General features: G+C 41.1%; 1 protein-coding gene across 2 annotated transcripts in view; it reads right to left on the reverse strand.

Annotated features, from left to right (window-relative positions):
- Positions 1-358: 358 nt before the first annotated feature.
- The window catches only part of TOP1 (DNA topoisomerase I), an 84,745-nt gene continuing 60,205 nt past the window's right edge, over positions 359-24,898 (reverse strand). The window contains exons 9-21 of one of the 2 annotated variants that reach the window (XM_008158462.2): positions 22,621-22,736; positions 18,984-19,105; positions 17,617-17,739; positions 14,890-15,077; positions 14,479-14,623; positions 10,150-10,293; positions 9,015-9,200; positions 8,020-8,088; positions 7,373-7,487; positions 6,276-6,403; positions 3,166-3,260; positions 2,788-2,937; positions 359-1,663 (exon numbers count right to left, since the gene is read on the reverse strand). In XM_008158462.2, coding sequence (XP_008156684.1) covers positions 1,561-1,663; positions 2,788-2,937; positions 3,166-3,260; positions 6,276-6,403; positions 7,373-7,487; positions 8,020-8,088; positions 9,015-9,200; positions 10,150-10,293; positions 14,479-14,623; positions 14,890-15,077; positions 17,617-17,739; positions 18,984-19,105; positions 22,621-22,736 — 1,684 coding nt within the window. In that variant the 3' untranslated portion in view covers positions 359-1,560. The remainder of the gene's footprint in view (positions 1,664-2,787; positions 2,938-3,165; positions 3,261-6,275; positions 6,404-7,372; positions 7,488-8,019; positions 8,089-9,014; positions 9,201-10,149; positions 10,294-14,478; positions 14,624-14,889; positions 15,078-17,616; positions 17,740-18,983; positions 19,106-22,620; positions 22,737-24,898) is intronic. The other variant, XM_054723636.1, reaches the window with a different exon arrangement.

Consider the following 24,898-nt stretch of genomic DNA (forward strand, 5'->3'; position numbering starts at 1 on the left):
TCTAGCCACACAAGCAAACCCAAAGAAGCTCCCTACTGGTTCTGGCCAGCACACATGGAAAGTACTCCCAAAATCTGCCTCCCAAATACACTTGCTCTAACCTTCTAATACAGTCCCTGCACCCCATCTGTTCTTGTAGACTTTCTGCACTCTCCCTCACTTCCGGGCCTGCCTTCATTCTAAGGGTGTGGACTTTGGCTCTCCTTTGACCTACACCCATGGCAGCAGGACTCCTGGGGAGGGACCCACTCTTGCTGACCCGAGCAGCCAGACCAGACCACTTCCATACCAAGTAAGTCCCAACCCCAGAGTCTCACTCTGGCCTGGGGCCCTAGGTAACAAAGAGGCAGACACTTAGTTTCCGTTAGGTTGTAGGAATTTATTTTAAATAACCTACAGTTGATTAAAAGGGAATTCATGATAAAAATAGAAGATACTTGGAGAGATGTGGGAAATGGACTCTGCACGCACACTAAACTAACAATGCCTCTAAAACTAATGATTATAGCAAAAAAATGTTTTCACATTAAAATTCTGCTTTTTATGAGTTCTTTTTTTTCCATTTTTTTTACACAATTACAAAAGAAAAAAATAAAAGCCCTAAAATCTTGATTATTTTTCTTTTTTTTTTTGGACCAAATACTCATTTTCCTCTAGATTTATTGACCTGTGACACTTTTTATACAATAAAATCTTTCAGGTGAAAGACTAGGGTTTAAAATGAAAAAGATGGTATGTTTGAAAGGGTACAGAAAATGCTCAGAACAAAGGATGATGGGAAAATGGTTTCAGTCACTGATCATTTCATTATCCTTAGACTCACTCACCCCTCATCCCTCCCCGACCCCAATCTACACGATCTTTAAGATCAAGAAAAAAAGTTTAAATATTTTAAAATAATTAAAAAGAAATAAAAATTCACATTTAAAAAGGAACACTCAAGTCAGGAAATATTTTCCCATCATGCTTTTCTGTGAACAGGTGTCTGAACCAAAACACTGCCGATGTCACAACTGCTTCAAGTTTAATGAAAATTGATTCCCATGACAATAGATATTGACAACTCTTAACAGGTGCGCCGGGTTTTTGTTCTACTTAATTTTAAATTCCTGAAATAGGGGCGAGGGGAGGGAGTTTAGGAATTCATTTCTATTAAAATATAGAAGTTATTGCAAAACCCTAACTGTAAAAACGCACCAATATAATCGGATTTTGTATACAGTAGCTAAGAGAATCCAAATGTGTCGTGAAACAGCGAATTTGTCTGGCAGAACTCTGACAAATTCCCATCCACTTGCCCTCTTGAAAATAAAAACAAAATTCAAAACAAATCATACAGCTAGAATTTTGATATCTGAAATATTTTTAAATAAGTTGTCCATAGGACAACTGGCTCAGCTCTCCCTTATAATATCTTCGGGTTTATCTTTTCTCAAAGATGTTGGTTTGTTAAGACTTGCTGCCTCTCTCCCTCAGGTGTGAGGGCAAGCGAGGCTCACAGTTTATCCATCTTCTCCAAACCACACTGTTCCTTTTCACAGAATAGCTCCTCGAGACTGGCTAGAACTCATAGTCCTCGTCAGCCATGTCAATAGCCCAGGCAAACTTCTCCCGCTGGGTTTTGTTGTAAATTTTCTCAATTGGGACCCCCCACTTCTTGCACCTGCAAACAAGGGAGAAAAAGGGGGATTTAGTGTCTGTGGGAGCAATAGCCCAGACCTGAGGCCAAGGCTTGGATGTGCTGCCTTCTCCTTCACATGCATCTGGTGAGAACGAGAATTCAGGTGGTGCTCAACTCATTTAACTTTGACAGTGACCTCTAAAGTAGTTGCTACTACAAATGCACAAATGAGAAAGATACAGATAAAAAGATTAAGGTAGAACAATTATGTTCTCATGCAGCTAGTGAGCACAGAACTGAAAAATGAACCCAAGCATCTGGCTCAAGTCCATAGTGCCTTGCAAACTAACCAATCCCCTGGCATCAAACAGGGCAAAAGCAGGGTAGAAAAAGGCCTAAAAGAGTAGGTGCCACAAGGATGATTCTTCTACCTAGGCCGAGAACTCAGCAACTCAAGGTAACTAATAAGCACCTTCATAAAAGCCACTTATTTGGGGATATTATTTTATGACTGTGTGTGTAGTAGGGGATGGATGAAGTGAGCAAACCATAGAAAATTTATCTGCCTTTGTTAAAAGGTCCCTCTAACTCTGTATAGGTTGCTCAGATCTGTGTTCTCATTTTTATTTTTTCTCCTTGTCCCTACCTTTCCTCCTTCACTTGTAAATTATTTTATTGAAACACTAGAGGCCCGGTGCACGAAATCTGTGCACAGGTAGGGTCCCTAGGCCTGGCCAACAAGCAGGGTCCATCAGGGCCTTCAGGCTGCCAGCAAGGGCCTTCCTTTGTTCCACGCCGCCCCCTGGTGGTCAGTGCATGACATAGTGAGTGGTCAAACTCCTGAGGGGACACTTTGTATATTAGCCTTTTATATATATATATAAGAGATTTTGTTGAAGTGAGGGGCCCTTTTATATTTTTCCTTCAATACAGGTGAGGAGTTTCTATTCTTATCTAGGATGGGGACTGTACCTGCCTTTTTAAAACATATGTAAACACACTCAAAGGCAGTATAACAGCATTGACCACTGAAGTCCATCCAGAATGTTCTGATGCTTTCACAGCATGCACAGGCTGGCAGAGGTTTTCCAGAGCACTGGAAGTGCACAGTTCTCTCATAATCCCACCACCCTTCTCAAACCAGTAGCAAAGTGCTCAATGCTTACCAAGCCACTGAGATCCTTGGATCCAGATAATTGAGTTTGGAGGTTCCCAAAGCAATCTGCTTATTCTCCTCTCGGTCTGTGGCCTGAACTTCAAGCTTCATCAACTGTTCCTCCAGTCTCTGCACAGCCTTCTTCTTTGACTCTACCACCCTGGGAGAATGGATGTCATCAAGAACCAGGCCTGGCCTCTGGCAAGAACACTGCAACCCCACCCTGCCACTTAGGGGGCAGTAAAAGCAGAAAAGTCCCAAGTACAGAGATTTCCAAAATGCATCATTCTGCAACCCTAGAAAAGCTGGAGCCCAGAAACCTGGCCGATATTACACATGCTTTTTTCTCTCAACCAACCCCCAGCTTTGCACACCACTAGGCACATACTTCTTGGTCTTTGTATCCTTCATGACCTTGGCATCAGCTTTAGCACTTTTCAGGTCTCTTCGGGCATCTGCTAGCTGTTCCTTCTTGGCATCAATCTGGGTGGGGGAAGAACATCAAGCAGTTTTAGGAGTACAAGATGCCCAGAGAGAAGAAAAGAACTGTATCACAGAAGATGAAACCTAGACGTCTCCAAGAAATGAGCATTCTATAAGCAGAGATTCAGGGCTCCACTAATCCTGATGTTCGGGAAGAGAACCTGCTGGGACTAGGAATGTGGGTGCTAATCTTTTAGAGATGAATGTGGCCATAGACATCTGACAAGAGGGCTACAGACAAGCTATTTATCCAAAGGAACCTGAGCCAGGCCCTAGCCTTCATTCCAAGAATGCTGCAGCTGAGACAGGATCCTTGAATTGACTGAACCCACTTCATTTCTTAGATTCTGCCAGCACTCTGGGAAGGAGCTGTCAGCTTCTAGAGAAAAAAGGATGTGTGAAGAGAATATCCAAGGGACTAAAAAAATGGCAACTAAAAGGTCAGCTAGTCCGTTCCAAGCTGATACACGGCATGCCCTGCCTTTGGCATTCTGTTTTCAAAAGGAGAGGGAGCTGAGCCCTGGCCAAGTGGTTCAGTTGGTTGGAGCGTTGTCCCGTACATCAAAAGGTCACAGGTGCAATTCCACGTCAGGGCACAAACGTAGGTTGCGAGTTCAGGGCATGTATGGGACGCAACCAATAGATTTTTCTCACATTGATGTTTCTCTCTCTCCCCCTCTCTAAAATCAATAAACATATCCTCCGGGAAGATTTTTTTAAAAAGAGAAAGAGAGGGAGCTGAGACGGGAAGACAATTAAAGTAGTATTCCTCAGAAACAGAGATTTGAAAACATTCTTAGCCGTGGACCTCTTTTTCCAAATGAATCTCATCGAGTCCCAGTCTAGAAGAAAAAGACCAGAGCAGTTGCAGCTTTTCTTGCTTGATAGAGCCCTTGAAAAACACCTCTTGAGAACCTAAGCTTTTTCTCTGAGTTCCTGCTTGAGGATGGCAGCAGACAATACCATGGAACTAGAACCCAAACCTGTGAACTTGCACTGGTGAGTGCAGGTACCCCAGACCTGCTCACCTTGCTTACCTGGGAGGTCAAGGGGACCTCTACAGAGTAAATGCATGCCTGATTCAAACACACTGGGCTGTTGCTCTCAGCCTAGAATTGCCTATTTGATGTACACACACACAGCCCCAGATTGGAAACAGAGGCTACTATTGTGAGACAATCATTAAATGCATTTTACTATGAATGGCTTACTTCCAACATTTATGTTGTCCCAAGGCAAACTGAAGGAACTGATTCTATACACAAAAGCATCACAGACACCATTAGCCAGATTCTTCTTAGGCTAAAAATGCAACACACTACAATCTTTTAACCATTTCTGTGAATGCTAAGTTGGCAGATTATGTCAAATTCTCTCAAAGCATCAAAGACTCCATTGATTCACTTGGCAAAGGGGTGTGTGTTTGCTTTGTGGGCACACAGGAGAGGGTTCCTGGGCTTGGAGGGCTCGTCTGGCAGGCAGCCTGGGCTGCCCAAGCAGTGGTTCCAGAGTGAGGTCAACAAAAGACCTCCTCATACTCCAGGGAGGGGTCTCCTGAATTAGGTAAACAACACCTGAATATTCATGCTTTTATTTCTGGCTCAGAACATGAGGAGAGTAAATGATACCAGGTAACAGCCATTTAACAGAGTGGCAGGAAACGGGAGCTGCTAGGAAGGGTGGTCTGTAGGGTTCTTTGTCTGCCAACCATATGGTCCAAGGATTTGAGAGCTCTGTGGACACATTCATTTACTGTGGACATATGCATCCCTTCAGGTAAGCTAGATAGCACTGTAGGTTGTGTGTATCTTTTGACCCAGATGTACTATTCCTGGGTATTTATCTTGAAGATATTTCAAGAGAACAAAATTTCATGATGGGCCTGAAAATATGTATGTGGTCTCACTCTACAGCAGTTTTTGAACTCCAGTTGTCCAAGTACAGAATTCTGTGAACATGGATGGAAAAATATCACATCTGTAATTTCATCAACCTCTAGTTGAAATTCATCATTTCTCCTCCAATTATGTGGGCAACAAACTACAGTGATGTGATACAATTAGTACCTATGATTTTATCAGCAATAGATAGTACAGATATTTTCATATCAATAATTATTGCATATCTCTTAAAGTATCATTTATATTCATTACTACCTTGAAATTTACAGGTTATTAGAACCACCTTACGATTTTAAATAAGAAGGAAGCACATTTATTACTATATCAGACTTTAAAATGTATTTGGTAAGTATATTTCATAATAGTTGGTTTCCTTTATAACCCTGTGTCTGTCAGCAATGAAAATTCTCACTGTGGGTTAGTACATGAGAATGGATTAGATCTGTAGCCACTGCTCACACAAAAATGCTCATCGTCAAATGTGCAGTGTGTCTTGTGGCTTAAAAGCTCAGTACCAGGCAGAGTCCGAGGAAGGAGAAAGGCACATAGAAGAGGAACAGTATCTATTTGTTTGCATGTCAGTTTCTCCCTAGCATTCAAAAGATGTTTGAAGAAGAGCTACATAAAATAGGATTCCTGTGGAATGTGCAAAAATAAAAATAGTTGTGCTAGGGGGGAAATTAACTATCATTGTTTCATCTTTTCAATTTGATGCAATCTAATTTGGAAATAATTGTATTTCTGGGCTGTGGCAAGGAATTGTGAAGACTTTATTATCCTCGTGTATAATAAAGACAACAATTAGCAATATTTCAAAGAGGGTACATCAACCTGAGCTTTTCAAAATGGGAAGTGGCCAATGCAGAACTTGTGCGCAGAGAATGAGCACCTCCTGAACAGTCGGTACCGGGCACTCAGTGTCTTCCTCAGAGACAACTACTATCATAGTTCCATTAGCTCTAGTGTGGACCTTTCTTCCAGAACGACCCAGAACTGCCTTCTGATGTCTCAGCCTGGAAGGCTGAATTAAAAATGCCTTTCGTTTTCGGAATATTAACTCATGGCAGACACAGTTGTCTTCATTTTGCTACCCTACCATCCAGATCCAAAATACCTTAGATTGCAAGTTCATCATGGACTTCTCAAAAGTTTTTGGTGGTGCCCTCTGATGGTTACAAAGAATTGCAACAGCTCGGTTGGCACGGTTATAAGATAGGATCTTCGCTGGGATGTTCTCATCCGCTGTACAGAAAGAAACATGACGGTAAAAATGAGTGAATTTGTACAACCAGAAAGAATACACACGTGCCTTCCCAATGTTCCATCCTCATGATTTTACTGGCTCTCACGTCACTCCAATGATCAAGTTTCCCCAAGCCACCAATCAGTTCAACATCAGAGGTCTATACACTCATCTGCTTGCTGCAGTGCCCGCCTCCCCCAACCTACACACCCAATGTAACCTGAAGAAAATAGGGACTTGGGACAGAAAGAAGCCAAGGTAGAGAAGATAAAGGAACCATAAATTTTACATTTTAAAACCCCAAGGCAATATATATTTTTTAAAGTACAATAAGAAGTGTTAGCCAAGGAATTTTCTTACTTGTGTCATTCTTTATCCTGCCCTAAAATACTGACCTTCTATATATCCATCTTTGGCTTTTCTGGCTCATATTCTAAAACCATTGAACCTATTTATAGAGGACAGTAGGAATTTAGCAGTGACTGGGCTCCAGAAAAAAAGCTTGCAGATTGTGGTAAAACCTTCTGCAGTTGGTTTTTAGAATTCAACCTACTCATAAGGGAAGAAATTGACAGAAACCTCAAGGAAAGGATTTGCTCTGATATTATTTTAGTAACCATGACAACCTACTCTCCAATTTAACAGAACATTACAGCACTATGTCTTTTCTCTCTGAGCTTTAAAATAACATACGTATAAAACAGAAAGTTCAGGCATTTTCAGAGCAGATAGAAAGCCCCTGTCAGCATTCCATAAATTGAAACTAGAAGCTGGGGTAGGAATGGGGGAAATGGCACTGGTCTTATGTTTATACAGACTAAGCCTTAGCTCTCTATTGGAGGGATGGAGGGAAAAGTTTCCAAGCACAATGTTAAGAGAAAACGTGGAACAGATCTAGGACTTAGCAGAACAAGGGCACTGGGCATCACCAGCAGGGTGTGGGCGCTGGGTGGCCAAGCAGTACTTACGGGCTGTGAGTTCTTTTAGCTGCTGCTGTAATGTGATGGAGGCATTGTAGGTACGGAACACCTTGGCAGTCAAGCCCTCCATGAGATCCTGAAGATGCTTATTTAAAATAGCAGTCTGGATGAGATAAAGCAACAAGGATGTTGGAATTTATGGTAAAAGCCACACAACCCCGCCCCTTCTGGCAAGCTCGAGGACACTGATGCCAGTGCATCACTACCTTGCCAAGTTTACTGCTCTGCCAGACGGAAGGTAGGAAAAGCAGAAGAGAATTATGGAACATAGGGTGCATGATACCTCCCTAAGATGTACTTCAATCTTAAGCAGGCCCATAAAACAAATGTGTCCTTCCCTGTTAACATCTTCCCAGATAAGAGGAGGAGGACAGGTCTGGGGTCTCCAGAGGTGGCTGGCATCCAGCCAAGGGAAGGCTTGCAGGAATCAGAGGAGGATAAAGGCGGGGTCTGTTTACCCTCGTTTTAGGGCTTTGGCCCTGGATTCACTATGTGCCCCGAGGAAGGAAGAGTATAGAGGATGCCACAGGGTAAGCTGAGGGGAGAGCCCAAGTCACCCCAGGCAAATCTCTCCTTTAGGAGCTTGTGGGCTCTGGCTGGGCCCCTCTTCAACCCAGTGCACTTTGTCCACTCACATTGAGTCTATCAAAAAGATCATCCTCAGGCTGTTTGTTCTCCATAAATAGTTGTAAGTTCTTAAAAACCTACAAGAAATAATTATTATTTTTAAGACCTTTACTTTGGAAACAATTATAACTTAAAAAAAAAAAACCACAAAGCATTAGGGGCACCACATTCTTTACCCAAACTCATTTACCATTTGTGCAGTGTGCATGTCTGCTCGCTCTCTCTACGTGTGCACGCGCTAATTAATCTGTTCTGAACAATCTGTGGATACTTACACAGGATAGAGATTCACAGTATTTATCAGCTTCATAAATTTACAGTGATACCTTTTTATCTAATCTGTTCATATTCCAATTTTGTCAGCTGACCTAATGATATCCTCACCCTCCAACCCAGTGTGGAATCCAATCTAAGCTCAGGATTTACATTTAACTGCCAGGTCCCTTTAGCTTTATTTCATCTGGAGCATTTCGACAGCCAGTAAAGCCCACATACTGATGAAACCTCAGCCCGAAAGGCTGGATTACTAGGATCCTACACTCTGTAGGTCTCTGGTTAAAGCCCAATATGGGGGGAGGGGAGGTGCACTGAGCTGCAATACCTCTTCAGCTACAGGCTTAGAGATCTAAAGACCAAAAGGCTACCTTTTCACTCAGTCAGGACCTGGGGAGAAGTTGAGCCAAGCAACAAATGACAAATGTGCAACATGACCAAGGGATATGGAAATGTGGTTACATCATTAAAATGACATCGTGGGTTCAATCTTATGCTGAGTTTGTTGTGAGGGCCAACCTCTACAGCATACTCTGTTGAATACTGCTATGGGAGACGGCCCTCATTCCCAGGAAATGGGGGTGAGGGTACGGACACTAAACAGTACCTCTCCCCTCTCTTTCAAGTGTTTTTCTAGTGCCCAGCAAAGCACAGAGCACACAAAAAGCACTCAACAAATGCTTGTTGAATGGATGGATGAACAAATAAAAAACAGGCCACATTAACTTACTCGTTTCTCAACAGGGACTTTGTTGTAGTATCTGATCGAGTCCTTCCCAAGGAAGTCAAACTCGACCACATATTCCTGGCCATCCAACTCCGGGTGCAGATTGATATGCTCCACGCGCAGTGAGCAGCAACCCACAGTGTCTGCTGTTTCTCCTTCCTCTTTCTCATTGCCTGCTCTCAGAGCAAGCTGTCCCAGGAGGAAAAAGTGAGAGAAGATATAAAGATTGGCATGAATGAAGAAACTTGAATCTCAACACGATCTCTAGGAAACCAAAATCAGAATCCTCTCAATTCTCTTTGGTGACAGAGCATTAGTCTGCAAGGCCTGGGAATTCTGGATTCTGCATTGTTGCTTCTTCCTCTATAAAATGAAGTATGAAGAGTCATGGAGATATTAAACTTCCCGATAAATCCAACCTCTTTACACTGTCTTCTCAACTGGGAATGGAGGAAAGGAAGAATTTTTTTTTTTAAGCAGCAACTGAGGGAGTGTTTCTAGTCTTGGCAATCAGACGCAAAAAGTTAGTTTCTTAATTTTGCTTAATTTTTGAGACAATTCAGAATTTGTGCTCAAATACTATATGAAGTACAAAACTGGTGGGAAAAAACATGGAATCTTTTCTTCTAAAGAATACTGAGAAACTGATCTCCAGAACAGTCTCTCAAACTGTAGTTGTGATATATTAGCAGAATTTTAACCAATTTTAAGGGTTATAATTTTGTATTTTTAACAAGAAACAGAAAAATATCAGAATTCATTGCTCGTAGGACAGCAAAGGCATTGCTTTGTGCAACTTTTGTTTCAATTACACAAACACAAATATAATTGTGTTGGGATGTGATGTCAATTATTTTTGGTGGCTCATAGAAAGAGTTTGAGAACATCACAGCATTTCCAGCATATTCAGGTTCAGGCAAACTCTCCTATCAGGTAGACTGTTCAGACAGCACCAGATGTGGATTGACTCTCTCCAGTTCTACCCTCCCTATTGGACCAGAGACTGAATGAGCAGGACCCCGGGTGTTGGCTTGTCACCACCTCTCCAGTACTTAGCATGGGGCCCAGAGGAGTAAACGCTCCCTACATCTTTGTTAAGCTGAACACATTAGGCAATGTGACAGGCAGACGCTCTCACCTTGTCGATGAAGTACAGGGCAACAGCTCTCTGCCTGACTTTCATCTCTTTGGACTTCCAGTCTTCTCGATACTGGTTCCGGATCTTGTCCACACACTTCTTCAGCCTCCGAGCGGTCTCGTATTTCTGCCAGTCTTTCTCACCCTGCAAAGACCCAACCCCAAAGGTGGATTGCTTAGGGATGGTGAGTAAAAATAGACTAAATACCCAAGTTCAGGGCTCTGCACCAAAGAGAAGAAACTTGAGCTTTTAAGCAAGGGAGAAAAGCAGTGAACTGAAGAGAAATTTTCAGGCCTTTAACCTGATGAGAACTCATGCTGTCCCGTCTCACTATCGAGCTCAACTGACTCCTAATTACTAAAAAACTAAGAAAACCTCTTGCTTCCACTTTTTGAAATGTTTACGTTCTTGGGAAAAGCCCACATGGCATGTCCCCAAAATGACTTCTGTCAACACAAAGAGTATAAACACCCCCATCACAGTTTTACTGTGATGCAACAGCAGTTTTCCACTGGAACTGAATTTCATTAAATTCACGACAGCCATTTAGTTTGATGGAAGAGACTGTCAAGGAAGCAGAACCAAAGATTACAACATGTAATTATGAAGGAACACAATGATTTCTAGGAATAGCCGTAATTACACACCATTTTCTAACTTCTGCATTTAAAAATATTCTTGATTAGACTGAGGGAAATAATGTTACTGGGAAGTCTTTTCTTTGTAAACATTAGAGCTTTTTGTGAAAGGTTTAAAAATTGAATTCTAAAGCAAATTAAAGACTTTTAAAAGGGTGTGAAAAGGCTGAAATCTTCCATCAACAGTGATGGAAGATTTCTGCTATCAAGGACTAACAGTATCAAGTGAGAAAGGTAAGGAGGGAAAAAATATCCAAGAAATCTAAGAGCATCAGAAGTATTACCAGGCCTAAAACACACTATATGACATGAATGCAGGGATGGAATTTCAGAACCCAAGAATATGCTCTTAATTCCCCCACTCCACAACAAAAGAGGAGTAGTGATTTTACCCACATATGCCTGCTTCCTGCCTATGACACGTGGTCCCTGAGATGTAAGAACTGTGGTCAAGGTAACTGGCCCGAGCACGCAGGATTGTGAGGAACATGGAACAAGAAATGTCTTCTACTTCTCCTAACAAACACTCAGAAATGGAAGCTCACTCAAGTGTGCTAAGGAGTTGTCAGCACCCTCCCACACTGAGTGTGGATTAGCTATATGTATTTGTTTGGCAATAAAACAAGAGGTTTAGTAACTATATGTTGTTGTGGGTGGATAATTTAGTCATTGTTAATACAGAAGAAATATCTAAGCAGACAATGGAAAGCTGAAAATTTCTCAGATTTTTCTCAGTACATTTTGACATAAGAGTAAGAACAAGTGTGATATAAGCTGTCCTTGTGTACAAGTCAGTAATACATCTCCATGACATAACACATAAGATTAGACACGGAAGGCTCGTCTGCAACAATATAGTCTCCAGTTCAGGAGTGGGCTTCTCTCCCCATACTCTAAAAGGCACAGAGGCCTACCACAGCCTGACTCTGACTCTTCCAAGTCCTGTACAATTTATTTCCTCAGTCCCTTAGTCATGCCACTGAAACAAGGTTTAGAAAACCCAACAAATAATTCATTCACAGAGGCTACCACGAGCCCAACTTTTCCTCATATGTTGGTTGGGCTCCTGGTACAGGGAATCCAGGATTCTCTCAAATAAGGACCCAGTGATGGGGATGAGGCAGAAGCCACCTTGTCTAGGTCCAGCAGGGGAAGGCGGGCCTCCAGGAAGTATGTTTATACTCGCTGCCTTCAGTGTCCCTGAACAGAATCCAGAGTAAAATGCACTTGAGCAAGTTTTCTCAGAATACTTGTAAAAAATAAAGTATCTATTTTGGTCTTCCAAGCCAAGGTTTTTATCAAAACCATCTCAGGAAAACAAGGTGTCCACTGTAGAGGGGCTGCCTTTAACCCCTTGTCCTCTTCCCCTACTCAATCAACCCTCTGTAATGGACAAGGATCCACTGCCCAGCTGGTGTGGCTCAGTGGCTGAACACTGACCTATGAACCGTGAGGTCACAGTTCAATTCCCTGTCAGTGCACAGGCCTAGGTTGCAGGCTCGATCCCATCTGGGGCATACAGGAGGCAGCCTATCAATGAGTCTCTTTCACCATTGATGTTTCTATCTCTCTCTCCCTCTCCTTTCCTTTCTGAAATCAATCCTATCCTATATAATAAAAGGCTAATATGTAAATTGACCAAATGGCAGAATGACCGGTCACTATGATGGGCACTGACCACCAGGGGGCAGACGCTCAACGCAGGAGCTGCCCCCTGGTGGTCAGTGCACTCCGACGGGGAGCACCACTCAGCCAGAAGCCAGGCTCACAGCTGGCGAGTGCAGCAGCAGTGGTGGGAGCCTCTCCTGCCTCTGTGGCAGCGCTAAAGATGCCTGACCATCAGTTGGACATCCCCTGAAGGCTTCCGGACTGCGAGAGGGCGCAGGCTGAGCTGAAGGACATCCCCCCCCCGGCCCTGAGTGTACGAATTTCGTGCACTGGGCCTCTTATTAAAGTATTAAAAAGAGAGAGACTGACTCTCTTGCTGGCTGTGCAGTTAAAAAGTATGTCAAACCCAGACCTTAAAAAGTCCTCACTGTTCTGCTGAGTGAGAAATAGCCAACGAGATTGGTAGAAAGCTGAAGGAATCACATTTCTTTTCCCCTCAACAAATACCACTTGCCAAGTCTTTAACCATCTTCTTGACTCTTAGGATCCCAATCCAGCTGACTAGAGTCAGTCACTGGATATAAGGTTCTAGGCAGGACCTACATCTGGGTGTCTTCTAGGTTCACTGCCATAACCATCATCCAGAAACCTACACAAATCTCTGCCCTTGAAGTACTGCCATCACTTATTTTAGGTCATCACCATTTCTTGCCTGGAATACTAGAATCTCCCTACTTGTTTGCATCTAATCCATAGAGCAGCAGTCAGAATGATCCATTATGTCACAGGTTTCTAACACACAAACCAGGTATTATTCACCTTCTTTAAAACCCAGTGGCCTCCTATTGAATTTAGGATAATATAAAAAACCTTCAGGAAATGTCTGAAGATTTGGCCTGCATCCCTCTCTAGTGGCCCCTGAATTTCCTTCATAAAGTTGTTCCTGACCTCTTAACTGCTCTATTTATCTAAGCATTTAATATTTGCCTTTCTTCTAGTATAACTGAATTCTTACTGAATTTGCCCACTAGACCACAAGTTCTTTGAGGGCTAAAACCGCTGTTATCCACCTGTGTGGTATCTCAGAAGGGAATACAATACATTTCTTTACACGAGTTCACTTTTGCTCACCATGAAGTTCTCTTTCTGATTCTCTACTTACTCGAAACTAGAAAAAGTGACATTTTCGAAATGAAGAAAACATAAATGGGTAATTTTCATTAGAACACAGGACTATGAGCTAGAAAAAGTGCAGTTTAGTCTCACCAAGATACATGGCCTTTTGAGCTGTGGCCTTACAGTTAAACAAACATTTAATGACCTATAAATCAAGATTAAGGTCTTTAGTCCCAGTCCCCTGCATGTAAACAGTCACAGTCTACATGGAACTAATTCCTAGACCATTTTCTTGTGGAGCTCATCTCTCTTTCAGGCTGCTGATCACATTTCCATAGTATATCTAAGGAAGTAAGTTCGTGGGACTCTCCCAAGCAGGGTATTCCTGGCCGGCTAATAAGAACTGACTGCCCCTCCCAGTTTTCCCCTTTCAATTACAGCATGTGGATGTTCAGCAGTTGGTGACGTGCTTTCATATGCATTATCCCACTTGGTCCTGGTGGGACCTACTCACCTGAAACTGTGGCAAGTCAGAGTATGTAAGATTTTACAACTTTTTTCTGGTTTCAGAGCAATTACATTCCCTTCTTCAGAGTCAGGAAAGGTGAGGAAAAGGAAAGGAGCTATAGAAGCCAATATACATGTACATTCTGAACACTGGCTAGCAGGCAATGTGAAGGCAGCTACCTTGTTTACTAATACCATTCCTAGTACCATGCATATACTGTGTCAGGCACATACTGGGATTTCAGCAAATATTTGTGAATAAATGAGCAAGATTACAATGCCATGCAAAAACGGATACACCCTAGGGAGGTCACTGGATAATGCTAACCATGAAAGTACTTGCCTTCTTTTTGTGGGGAGGGTTTTTAATTTGTCAAAGTGTCTCTAAAAGTCTGAAAACATTCCATTTCAACAAAAAGAGACTACCCACTAACTGGGGCAGCTCTGAGCCACCCCTTACCTTAATTCTTGAACTGGGGTTCAACATGATGTATTTAATGGAACCCTGGATGTTCTCTGTCCATGAGACCAGCCAAGTAACCTTATTATCATGTCGGACTTCTTTCCATTTATGTCCTGGAGGAGGAGAAGGAACCTTGGCATCTCTGTGGAAATAACAAAACAGGAGGGCAGTGAAATGAGGACACGTGAGGAACAATTTCACCTTTCTTGACCTAATGTGGATTAATCTGCTGAGCATATAGGTGCAAGTTTCTTCCTCACCAATCAATACATGAAACACACTTGGAGATGTACACATGAAAATACTGAGCTGCCCTAATCAGTTCTCTAACGTGGGAAATATTCCCAACTACTAAGAACAAAGGAAGCCCCCATTTCATTTCTGGCCCAAAGGATGAACCAGGCTCACTTGCTACAGTTGATGATTATGTCCTCAGGCATGACCCGTCTCTTCAGCATGCCCATCTTGGGGTGGTTGCCACGGCCACGGAAAAGCCCAGGTGGTTCTATCTTGAAGTTGGCAATTCTCTCTCTGTGGTTATCCATAATACAGAAACCATATTCTTTTAGTATTTTTTCATTCTCCTCTTTGATTTTCTGGAAGACAGCAAGAAAATACTCAAAATGGGTTCAAATGGTTCTCTACTTAGATATTCTTATCTCTCGTGTGAGAACAGGTCAAAGTAACATCTAAAAATTACTAAGAAATGAATTCAAGTTCGAAAAAACGTCTAATAGAATTTTCAAACTTAAATACAATAAAATTTTCCTAAAGATTTACCTATAAGGATTAATTCAACTATAAATTCTGTAATCTTTAAGGATATATGTTTATAAATATACTAGAGGCCAGATGCATGAAATTCGTGCAAGAATAGGCCTTCCTTCCCCTGGCTGCCAGCACCGGCTTCCCTCTGGCCGCTGGCCGGCACTCGCAGCCCCAGCTTTGTCAGGAAGGTTGTCTGGAAGGACGTCTGGTCTAATTAGCATATTACTCTTTGATATATATAGATTACCTCGGTAGTTTTTTGTTGTTGTTAATCCTCACAGGAGGATATTTTCCATTGATTTTTAGAGAGAGTGAAAAGGAGGGGGAGAGACGTACATCAATTGGTTGCCTCCGGCATGCACCCCAACCAGGGCTGGCATGGAGCCTGCAACTGAGGTATGTGCCCTTGACCGGAATTGATCCTGTGATCCTTCAGTCCACAGGCCAATACTCTATCCACTGAGCCAAACCAGCTAGGGCACCTTGGTAGTTTTAAATGTAACTTTAAAAATTAACACCAGCCCTAGCTGGTTTGGCTCAGTGGATAGAGCATTGGACTGTGGACTGGAAGGTCTCCAGTTCAATTCCAGTCAAGGGCACATGTTTGGGTTGTGGGCTCAATCCCCAGTAGGGAGCGTGCAGGAGGCAGCCGATCAATGATTCTCTCTCATCTTTGATGATTCTCTCTCTCCCCACCATCCCTTCCTCTGAAATCAATAAAAATATATTTAAAATAAAAATTAACACCATTTTGTTGAGCACTATCAAAATGGATGGACAAGAGCCTTTCTGACAGGGCCTCATAGGCAACACCTCCGTGTTCTCTAACAGATTCCAGAGACATTCAGTTGAACAGCATTTCACATGGGTTTTCAAGCTCAAATAAGCCTGTTACAGATTCTTTCCTAGATACAGGTTACAGACATTGTGACCCTTGCTCCAAAAAGGCAAGGGACGGATTTGAAGGCCCGTAGCCCTCTGCTGCCTCGTCAGTCCTATGATACTTAGCAATTCAATTTAACTAAGTCCCGTTGCCCTGTGGGTGGATTCAGACTCAGAACTTATTGGCAGCAAGTGTCTTTGGCAGGGGCTCTGACAAGGTGATACTTACGAAACCTCCCTATCTTTGGATCAATATTCCAAGAACAAAACACCAGAGGTTTTTAAGTTTAAAAACACCACTGAAGTGAGTAATAAACCAAATTTCACTTATCTGGAATATTGGGGAGAAGACTAAGCCGACATGAAAAAGGCTAATGCAGTTATCATTCTTATGGTAACTCATTTTCAAACTAAAGGTCAAATAGGCACCATCAAACAATGAGTTACAGAAATACAGCTCTGGCCAGGTAGCTTAGTTGGTTAGAGCACCATCCTGATACGCCAAGGTTGCAGGTTTGCTCTCCCGTCAGGGCACATACAAGAAGCAACCAACGAATGCATGAATAAGTGGAACAACAAATCGATGTGTGTGTGTGTGTGTGCGCGCGCGCGTTTTCTTTCTCTCTCCTTTCTCTCCTCTCTCTCTTGAAATCAATCAGTAAATAAAATTTTTAAAAATAACATAAAATACAATGGCCTAAATTTTAGAAGCATGCCAAGTTTTTAAAACACTGAAACTATAAGGGCTTTGAAGTGCAAAGAATTTCTTAAAATCCTTAACTTCCGGACCTCCAAGTTGAAAAAAATGAAACTCCAGCTTGCACTCCTTTAGATCAGGAGTTGGTAAACTTTTTCTGGATAGGAAATATTTTAGGTTTGAGGGCCATAAGGATTCTGTTACAACTACTCAACTCTGCCACATGAATGCAGCCCCAGATAATGTGTAATGAATAGATGTGGCTGTGTTCCAATAAACTTGTTTACAAAAACAGGCAGCCTATCGTTTGCCTACTGATGCTCTAGAAGAAAATGACATCCCAGCTGGATACTGAAAAGATCCTTCAGGAAAAAGGATGGTCAAGACTGGAAGATGCATATAAATGAGCATGGCTAGATTCCAGTGTAAAGTAGATCAGAGAAGAGGGAGGTACATGGCCAGTAGTATTTGATCTGTCATAGCTCTCTAACATCCAAGAGCCACTGTGAGTGAGACAGATCTGTCAATCCTTAAAAACTATATTGTTGGAATTTTTAGGTCAGCAGCATCAGGGTTTTTATACTGAGCCATCAAACAAAGTGCTTATTCACAATCTTCAGTCTGCACAAAACCCTGAAGAAAATCTATTCCACTAGGTTGAGAATCCTAAATCTTTAGTACAGATCCATGTGAGATTACTCAAGTCAAAGCTGTCCTATAAGAACCAAGAAGAAAAATGGATGAAACAATCCCTATTCCAAACTCCTCAGAAATTTAAGAAATAGTACCAGTTTCTCTTCCTTGCTCATCTGTTTCCGAGCTTCTGACTGGGCTTTGAAATACTGGCTCATCTGGGTAAAATCACATTTGCTTAGGTTGGTGATAATATTCTTCTCTTCATTAGTCATTTCCTAGTCAAAAGAAAAGAGGGAGAGAGAAGAAGGTAAATACTCTAATAAGCCCTCAGATTTCCCTGCAATTATAGCAAAGCATCATTTCTTCAGTCAAAGGTATCTGGATAGGTAGTCAATCCAAATTAGTGAGATTTGAAAATAATATATAATTTTATTATTTCCTTTTATTATAAAACTAGAGGCCCGGAGCATGGGTTCGTGCACATTGAAAAAAAAAGTTAATTAGAAGGTGGCTGGCAGGGCAGGACTGGGCAAAACGGGCCTGACACACCCTGGAGCCAACCTCCCAGGTTCCCTCCCTGCCATCTGCACCTGGGGCGGTGCCAGAGCTTGAAGGGCGTCTGCGGAGTAAGCAGGGTCCCTCGGCCTGGCCTGCGGGGATGGGGCCAAAACTGGCAGTCTGACATCCCCTGAGGGGTCCCGGAGTGCAAGAGGGCACTCTGCAAAGTTGCTGTTGCTCCACAGCTCATGCATTGAGCGTCTGCCCCCTGGTGGTCATTGCGCATCACAGCTACCAGCCAGTCGCTTAGGCTTTTATATAGATACATATCTGACATTAAAATGTTTAAAATCAGTTATCATTAAAAAAGGTAATTCTTATGTAGTATCTTGGACTCCTTGGCACATTGCCACAATCCTTTCTAGGCATATGAATACCACAGTTGAAAAAACAAAAATAAAGAACTATTCCCATACCCAGTCTCTTTTAGAAACATTATCCCACTCTATTCACTTATTAGCCTTATTTCCAGAGCTATTCAGAATGTAAACTTCAGCTTGGCCTCTGCCTACATTATCCAAATTGAGAATAAGATTGTTTAAAATCACCTAGGCAGATACAGGATACATGGCTTTAAAAGCAGAAAGTACCTAAAGCAAGTAAGAATCAAGAGGAATAGGGGCATCACATTAACATCTCTCTGCAACAGCAGACAGAGTGCAGGCCTCTGAGACAAACTATCCCTTGCACAACGGGAGCTGAGGTTTCTGTTTGGCCAAATCTAATTAACTCCCTCCTGCAGCCATATGACAGTGGGGAGGAAAGAAATGTAAGCATTCTTGTTGGATAGAAATCCTATCTAATATAGTAAATGAGTAGAAAAAAAATAACCTTTAACATAATACAATTCATAAACTCAAATTTTATATCCAGGGATTTGCTGTAAAATTATAGTTTCTTACTTAGTAGTTGATCAATATTTTTGCAAGATGCTGGGATATTAATACATGAGCTACAATACCTTTCTCCAGTCTTTAAAGAAATTTTTCCTAAATATTTCCTTAGTAGTATATTCATGGTCGAGCATTTTTGCAAAGAACGTAGCTACTTCTTCTGCTTTGGGGCTCAGCTTCATGATTTTACCTAGAAAAAAAGTGGTTCCAAAAAATAAGGTATAACATTCATGTTCTGAGTATAAACACTGAGCTCTGGAGAAATCTACTTTAATAAGGATTTACCTTCCCAAGATATCTAGAGGTCTGGTGACACATGGTAACAATAACAATAAATATAATATTCTGACTTATATCTACTTGTATAAATGTTCCTTCTCTTTAGCAGATATTTACCTGGGTCATTTTCTGGAGACTATGTCAGTCAGTAAATTGTTCCCAGGGGCCTGCTCAAGACAGGGATGACCTGGGGGAGGCCCAGTCACTCTTCCTTTTCTTTTCAGCAAGCAGGGTCCTTTACACCTCTTCAATGATTTTTAAAAACGAAATCCTCAAGGGACACCTGCCACTGCTAAGCTAAGCAGCTTCTGTTCAAGAAGGGGAGGAAAGGATAGGGCAAGGGAGCAGAAGAAAGGAATTGTGGAGAAAAGAAATAGGCTACTTTATTCTTTCAAGTTAGGTGAGTGGAATATGAATAAAGAAATATATCCATAGCAGGCAAGCCCAGATATCTCTATGAAAAGTCTAAGTAAGATCTTCCTCTACAACGTTGCTGTTCAAAGTGTGGCTCACAGACCAAGAGCATCGGCATCAAGCAGAAGTTTGTTAGAAATACAGAATCTTAGGCCCCACACCAGACCTACTGAATTAGTAAGTGCATTTTAACAAGACCCAAGTGGCTTGTGTGCACAGCAGAGTTTGAGATGCATTGCCCTGGAACAGGCATTATGAGGTTGCCTCATTCAGGGCATCAGGACTCAGTGAGAATACAAGGGATGACTGGGTCCTCGGCAGAGTACCCACATTTAACAAAAAGCCCTTCTAAAGGAATCCTGATGTTATACAGCATGGAGTAAATCTGAATGGGTTCTTAGGGTTTTGTGGACCTCAAGTAGTTAATAAAAGTACTCAGGAATTTAATCTACTTTTTAAATAGAGTACTTTAAACAGTACTCTTAGGGTCCATTTACATTTTTTCCTTGAAAATCCAACTTTACAATGCCATCCATGGCATAATTTGGCTATACTTAAAAAAAATTAGGTTAAATACCATACCACTACGTTACTACTACATAGGTACTAATAATTCACCAGGGAGTTTCACATTTATTATAGAAAACTAACTTAACTAGAAATCCAGTTATATCAAAACTCAGAAGACATCTCATCTCATGATGATTGGCAGGTTAGTGTCCCTGATTGTAGGGATGCAAGAAATCATAGCACAAAATTGAAACTGCCATGGTAGACAGAAACTACTTGGAATCCATAACTTAAAAGGCCAACAGGTGGCGCTGCTTCCCCATCAACCTCCCAAGCTCCAGCCTTTGGAAGAGAGACTGAGGACAACAAATAGGCTGGCTTTCAAGGGTTTCCTGCACTTCTTCACAACTCCCCCATTCAGGTCTGAACCAGACTTGCCAGTAAAGTTGTAACATGCTTCCAATATAAAGGAAAACATTAAGTCACTAAGAATAAAATAAATGGCAAGAATGTCAACTGTTCTCTCAGGTCTGTTTGGTATAAACCAAACAAACAACAGTATTTTCTGTTAAATGGAGACTGAGCAATTTTATTGAATTCTATCTCAATAGAGAAAGCAATTTTGACACCTCCTGTTTTAGATGAGCTGTCAAAAGATGAAATGACAGCTTCCAGCAGCAGGTGGTGGAGGATGACTCGAAGGTTCCTGGCAATGACAGTGCTTTGTGGAAGAAGCTGAGCTCCAGGAAGAAGAAATTGCTGAGTCAGAGCTGAAAACTGGAGGTTCTTAGAGGCAATTCACTACTTCAGCCAGCTCATGCTCCACCTCCCTGGCAGGCTAAAAGAATCTGAGAATTCTCTTCCCTAGAGAGTAGGCAGGACTTACAGAATCAATTTGGACTAGCAAGAGAACTGTGACTTCCTGGCTTACTGCAGTCGGATATTACATAATCAAAGGAAAGAATTCCAGAGAAAGACCAACTGAGAAAATACTATAGCCCTGGAACTGGAGCTCCTATAATGGAGAACTAAGCAAGAATTGGGGGAGGGACCATGGCGACAAGTGATGACTGTTCGGGCCCTGGCTTCCCGTCCTGAGAAAAGAAACCCAAAGACTAGGGAATCTAGCTTCCCCTCAAATCACTGTGAATCTCAAAGTGAGGCTTTACCAGTTGGCCTTTCTAAAGCCCTTGGTAAACCCAGACTAGGGCTACAGAATAACTGTACTTTTATGACTGTCTTTTTCAAGGTCGTTGGCTCTTTCTTTTCTTTGAAATTTTGGCTTTCAGTCACATTTAAGAATCTCCAGAAATAACGGGTAGGTGTCTATAGCAGAACACTATGCCTTTGCTATATGTGCATTCTAGTCTGATGTGCTGCTTTGAAAAAAATGCCCTGCCTAGTTCTCATAGAACCCTTAGAATGTGAGGGCTAACAGAACTTTGTCCTGTGCTCTCTGGTAAACACAGGTCAGAATGTTTATTTGATGTAAGCATTTGTCACTGAGGCTATGAGGTCCAGTAGACTGCAAACACCACGCGATCGAGGAATAGTCAATAATGGCCACTGCTGAATCTCGGTATCTGATCACAGACACATTGAAGAAACATAGTTTTTAAAAACAAATTCCAGTTTGCCAAGTTACTTACTTTCAAGACCCAGCCTTTCAATATAAACTACTCCCTTGACCCGTAAGCATCCATGGCCCTGAGGCCACTGCTAGTAGACAGAGATGCATAAGAACTTTGAGTGTTTACTACCGATGCTTTCAGTTCTTCTGCTGAGTGTTTCTCAAAGTTTGGTCAGCAGACCAACTGGTTCAGAAGCACCCAATACCACTCCACACCTATTAAATGGCCCAGATCCATCTGGGGTCAAGCACATAAGGGTTTGAAAAATAATGCTCTAGCCACTTCTGGATAGAAATCTTGGAACGAGGGAAATCAATTGAACATTATTATCTGCATACTGCTACATTGCCAATAGAAGGAGAGTCAAAGACTACTCTCAAATTCTTCAAACGAAGGACAGAAATACCTATGAGAGTCAACGGACACTTATAAGGGTTCTATGAGAACTAGGCAGGGCATTTTTTTCAAAGCAGCACATCAGACTAGAATGCACATTTAGCAAAGGCATAGTGTTTTGCTATAGACACCTACCAGGCCTCCACCTAGAGGTTGATGACAGACTAATCCTCAACCAAATATTAGTACTATTTCTAGTGATGCAAAGCTTGTCAAGTTTGCATTATATTGCTAAAATAAAACACTATCATTCAAGTAAGGCTTTTCTAATAACTTTTGCAGAGTGGTTCCTTAGAAATAAAGTTCAGATAAAAGAACTCAGACTGTGGGCCCAGTGCTGTGAGTTATGTAGAGAATAAAACAAAATGAAATAAGCAAAAGGATATACAGCACAGGATCCTTCCTCACTTTCTATTCCTAAATAGAATCAGAGTCTTTTCTTGTCCAAGAATTGGATAACCTTAGAACAACTCACCATCATAGTAAAACTTGACACTCTCTGGAAGAGGCTCATATGGTGGAGCAAATACAGGACCTTTATGTTCTAGGAATTTCCACTTGATGCCCTCAGGATAACGCTCTTCTTCCCACCTTTAGAAGACAAGGTACAACCTCATTTAGTGACCACTTTATCTATTATAGAGATTATCACCTATTAAAAAAAAATACTATCTCCTCAATTGACTGGTGCTTTAGAATGACTCAGAGCACTATATTCAAGGCCTGGATCAAAATAACCAGTGTCTTTCACTTTGAAAAACCCAATACAACAAATAAGATGAAATGGAGGAAAATACATTTTAATAGTTCAAAGATATTGGATACAAGAGGTCATCAATCAAGAAGCTCGGCAACAAGTGGGGATATGGAAATAAAACCGGTTTTATCACTATGGTATGAAAGTAAGTACAGTGAAATATATATAACATTTATGCTGTTGATACATAGGAAAAGGCCTCCTGGGAGTGGAGATGCCACTTGAAGGTTTAGGGGAAAACAACCCTAAGAGAAAATACATAATGGAAGAGAAGACTGGGAAATAATAGTTCAGTTGGGTTTATACTGAGTTTAAGGTATTGGATTATCTAAAGCAGTGGTCGCCAACCTTTTGGACCTCTGGTTGGCGACCGCTGATCTAGAGCTATCTAGCAGACAATGATAAGTGAAATGTAAAACTTAGTGGAAACAGCTTTTAAAAACCTTTTTATTTTAAAAATGATCAAACATGGGAGGGAAAAAGAATATATAGAACACCATATACCATCACCTATGTACAATAATTAATATTATACTCAATTTTCATTATTTTGCTGAACTCTTTCCAAGTAAGTTGCAGCTATACCACCTCACCCCTAAATATTTCAGCAAACATCTCTATAAAAATAAGGATGTTCCCGTATTTAGCTATAAAAACAATTACCACATGTAACAAAATTGATAATTCCCTAATAGCATTCTACTATCTGGATCATATTACAAATTTCCCAATTAAATCCAAAATATATTTTATGAACTTGAATCTAATTAAGGAACATGTACTGCAATAGGTTGTTTATGTCTCCAAGTCTTTCCTTCTCGAGAATTAGACCTCACACTATCACTTTGTTTTCTTTAAGAGTCACTCAGTTGTATTACAGAGAGAATATTTTAAAACTTCATATTTTAATCTTCACTATTTCTACCTTAAATAAAAAGCCCTACAGTTCTACAGAATTATTCCAAAGGCCAATTATTCACACTCTATTACTTCCTATTATCTTCCAACTCCAATATTTTAAACGAAGCTTAGAAATATCAAATAAAAATTACATGTATCAAACTGTGCTGTAATAATAGTATACTATATAACCAAAGTCAACATATATGGTCAAATGATTTCTGATAAGGGTACCAAGACCATTCAGTGGAGAAAGGACAGTGTTTTCAGCAAATGGTTTTGGGAAAACTGGATATTCACACCAAAAGAATGAAGTTGGTCTCTTATCTTATACTATATACAAAAATAAACTCAAACTGTATCAAAGATCCAAATGTAAGAGCTAAAATTATAAAACACTATAAGAAAACATAAAGCAAAAGCTTCATAACATTGGATATAGCGATGATTTCTTAGATATGACCCAAAAATACAGACAAGAGAAATATTAGGTAAACTGGACTACAAAATTTAGGACACAACCAACAGAGGGAAAAAGCAACTCATGCATTGACAAATATTTGCAGAGCAAAAATGTTGATAAGGAGATAACATCCAAAATATATAAAGAACCACAAACTCAACAACAACAAAATAACCCAATTAAAAAACAGGCAAAGGATGTAAATAGACATTTCTGCAAAGATACACAAGTGGTCAATGAACATCTGAAAAAATATTCAACATTATCTATAATTAGGAAAATGTAAGTCAGAGCCATGAGATACCGTTCACACCCATTAGGATGGCTATCATTTAAAAAACAAAAACAAAAACAAAAAAAAAAAACCACACCAAAAACTACAAATAGTAAGTGTGCACAAAGATGTGGAGAAATTGAAACTCCTGTGCCCTGTTGGTTGGAATGTGAACACGTACAGCTATTGTGGAAAACAGCATGGCAGGTCCTCAAAAGTAAAAAAGAATTACCCCAGGATCCAGCAATTTCACTCCTAAGAATATACCCAAAATAAATGAAAGCAGATATTCAAGCAAATACTTGTACACGAACATTCATAGCAGCACTGAACTGCCAAAAAGTAGAAACAAGCTAAGT

This window comes from Eptesicus fuscus, chromosome 12, assembly GCF_027574615.1.
Source record: "Eptesicus fuscus isolate TK198812 chromosome 12, DD_ASM_mEF_20220401, whole genome shotgun sequence".
Classification (NCBI taxonomy): Eukaryota; Metazoa; Chordata; class Mammalia; order Chiroptera; family Vespertilionidae; genus Eptesicus; species Eptesicus fuscus.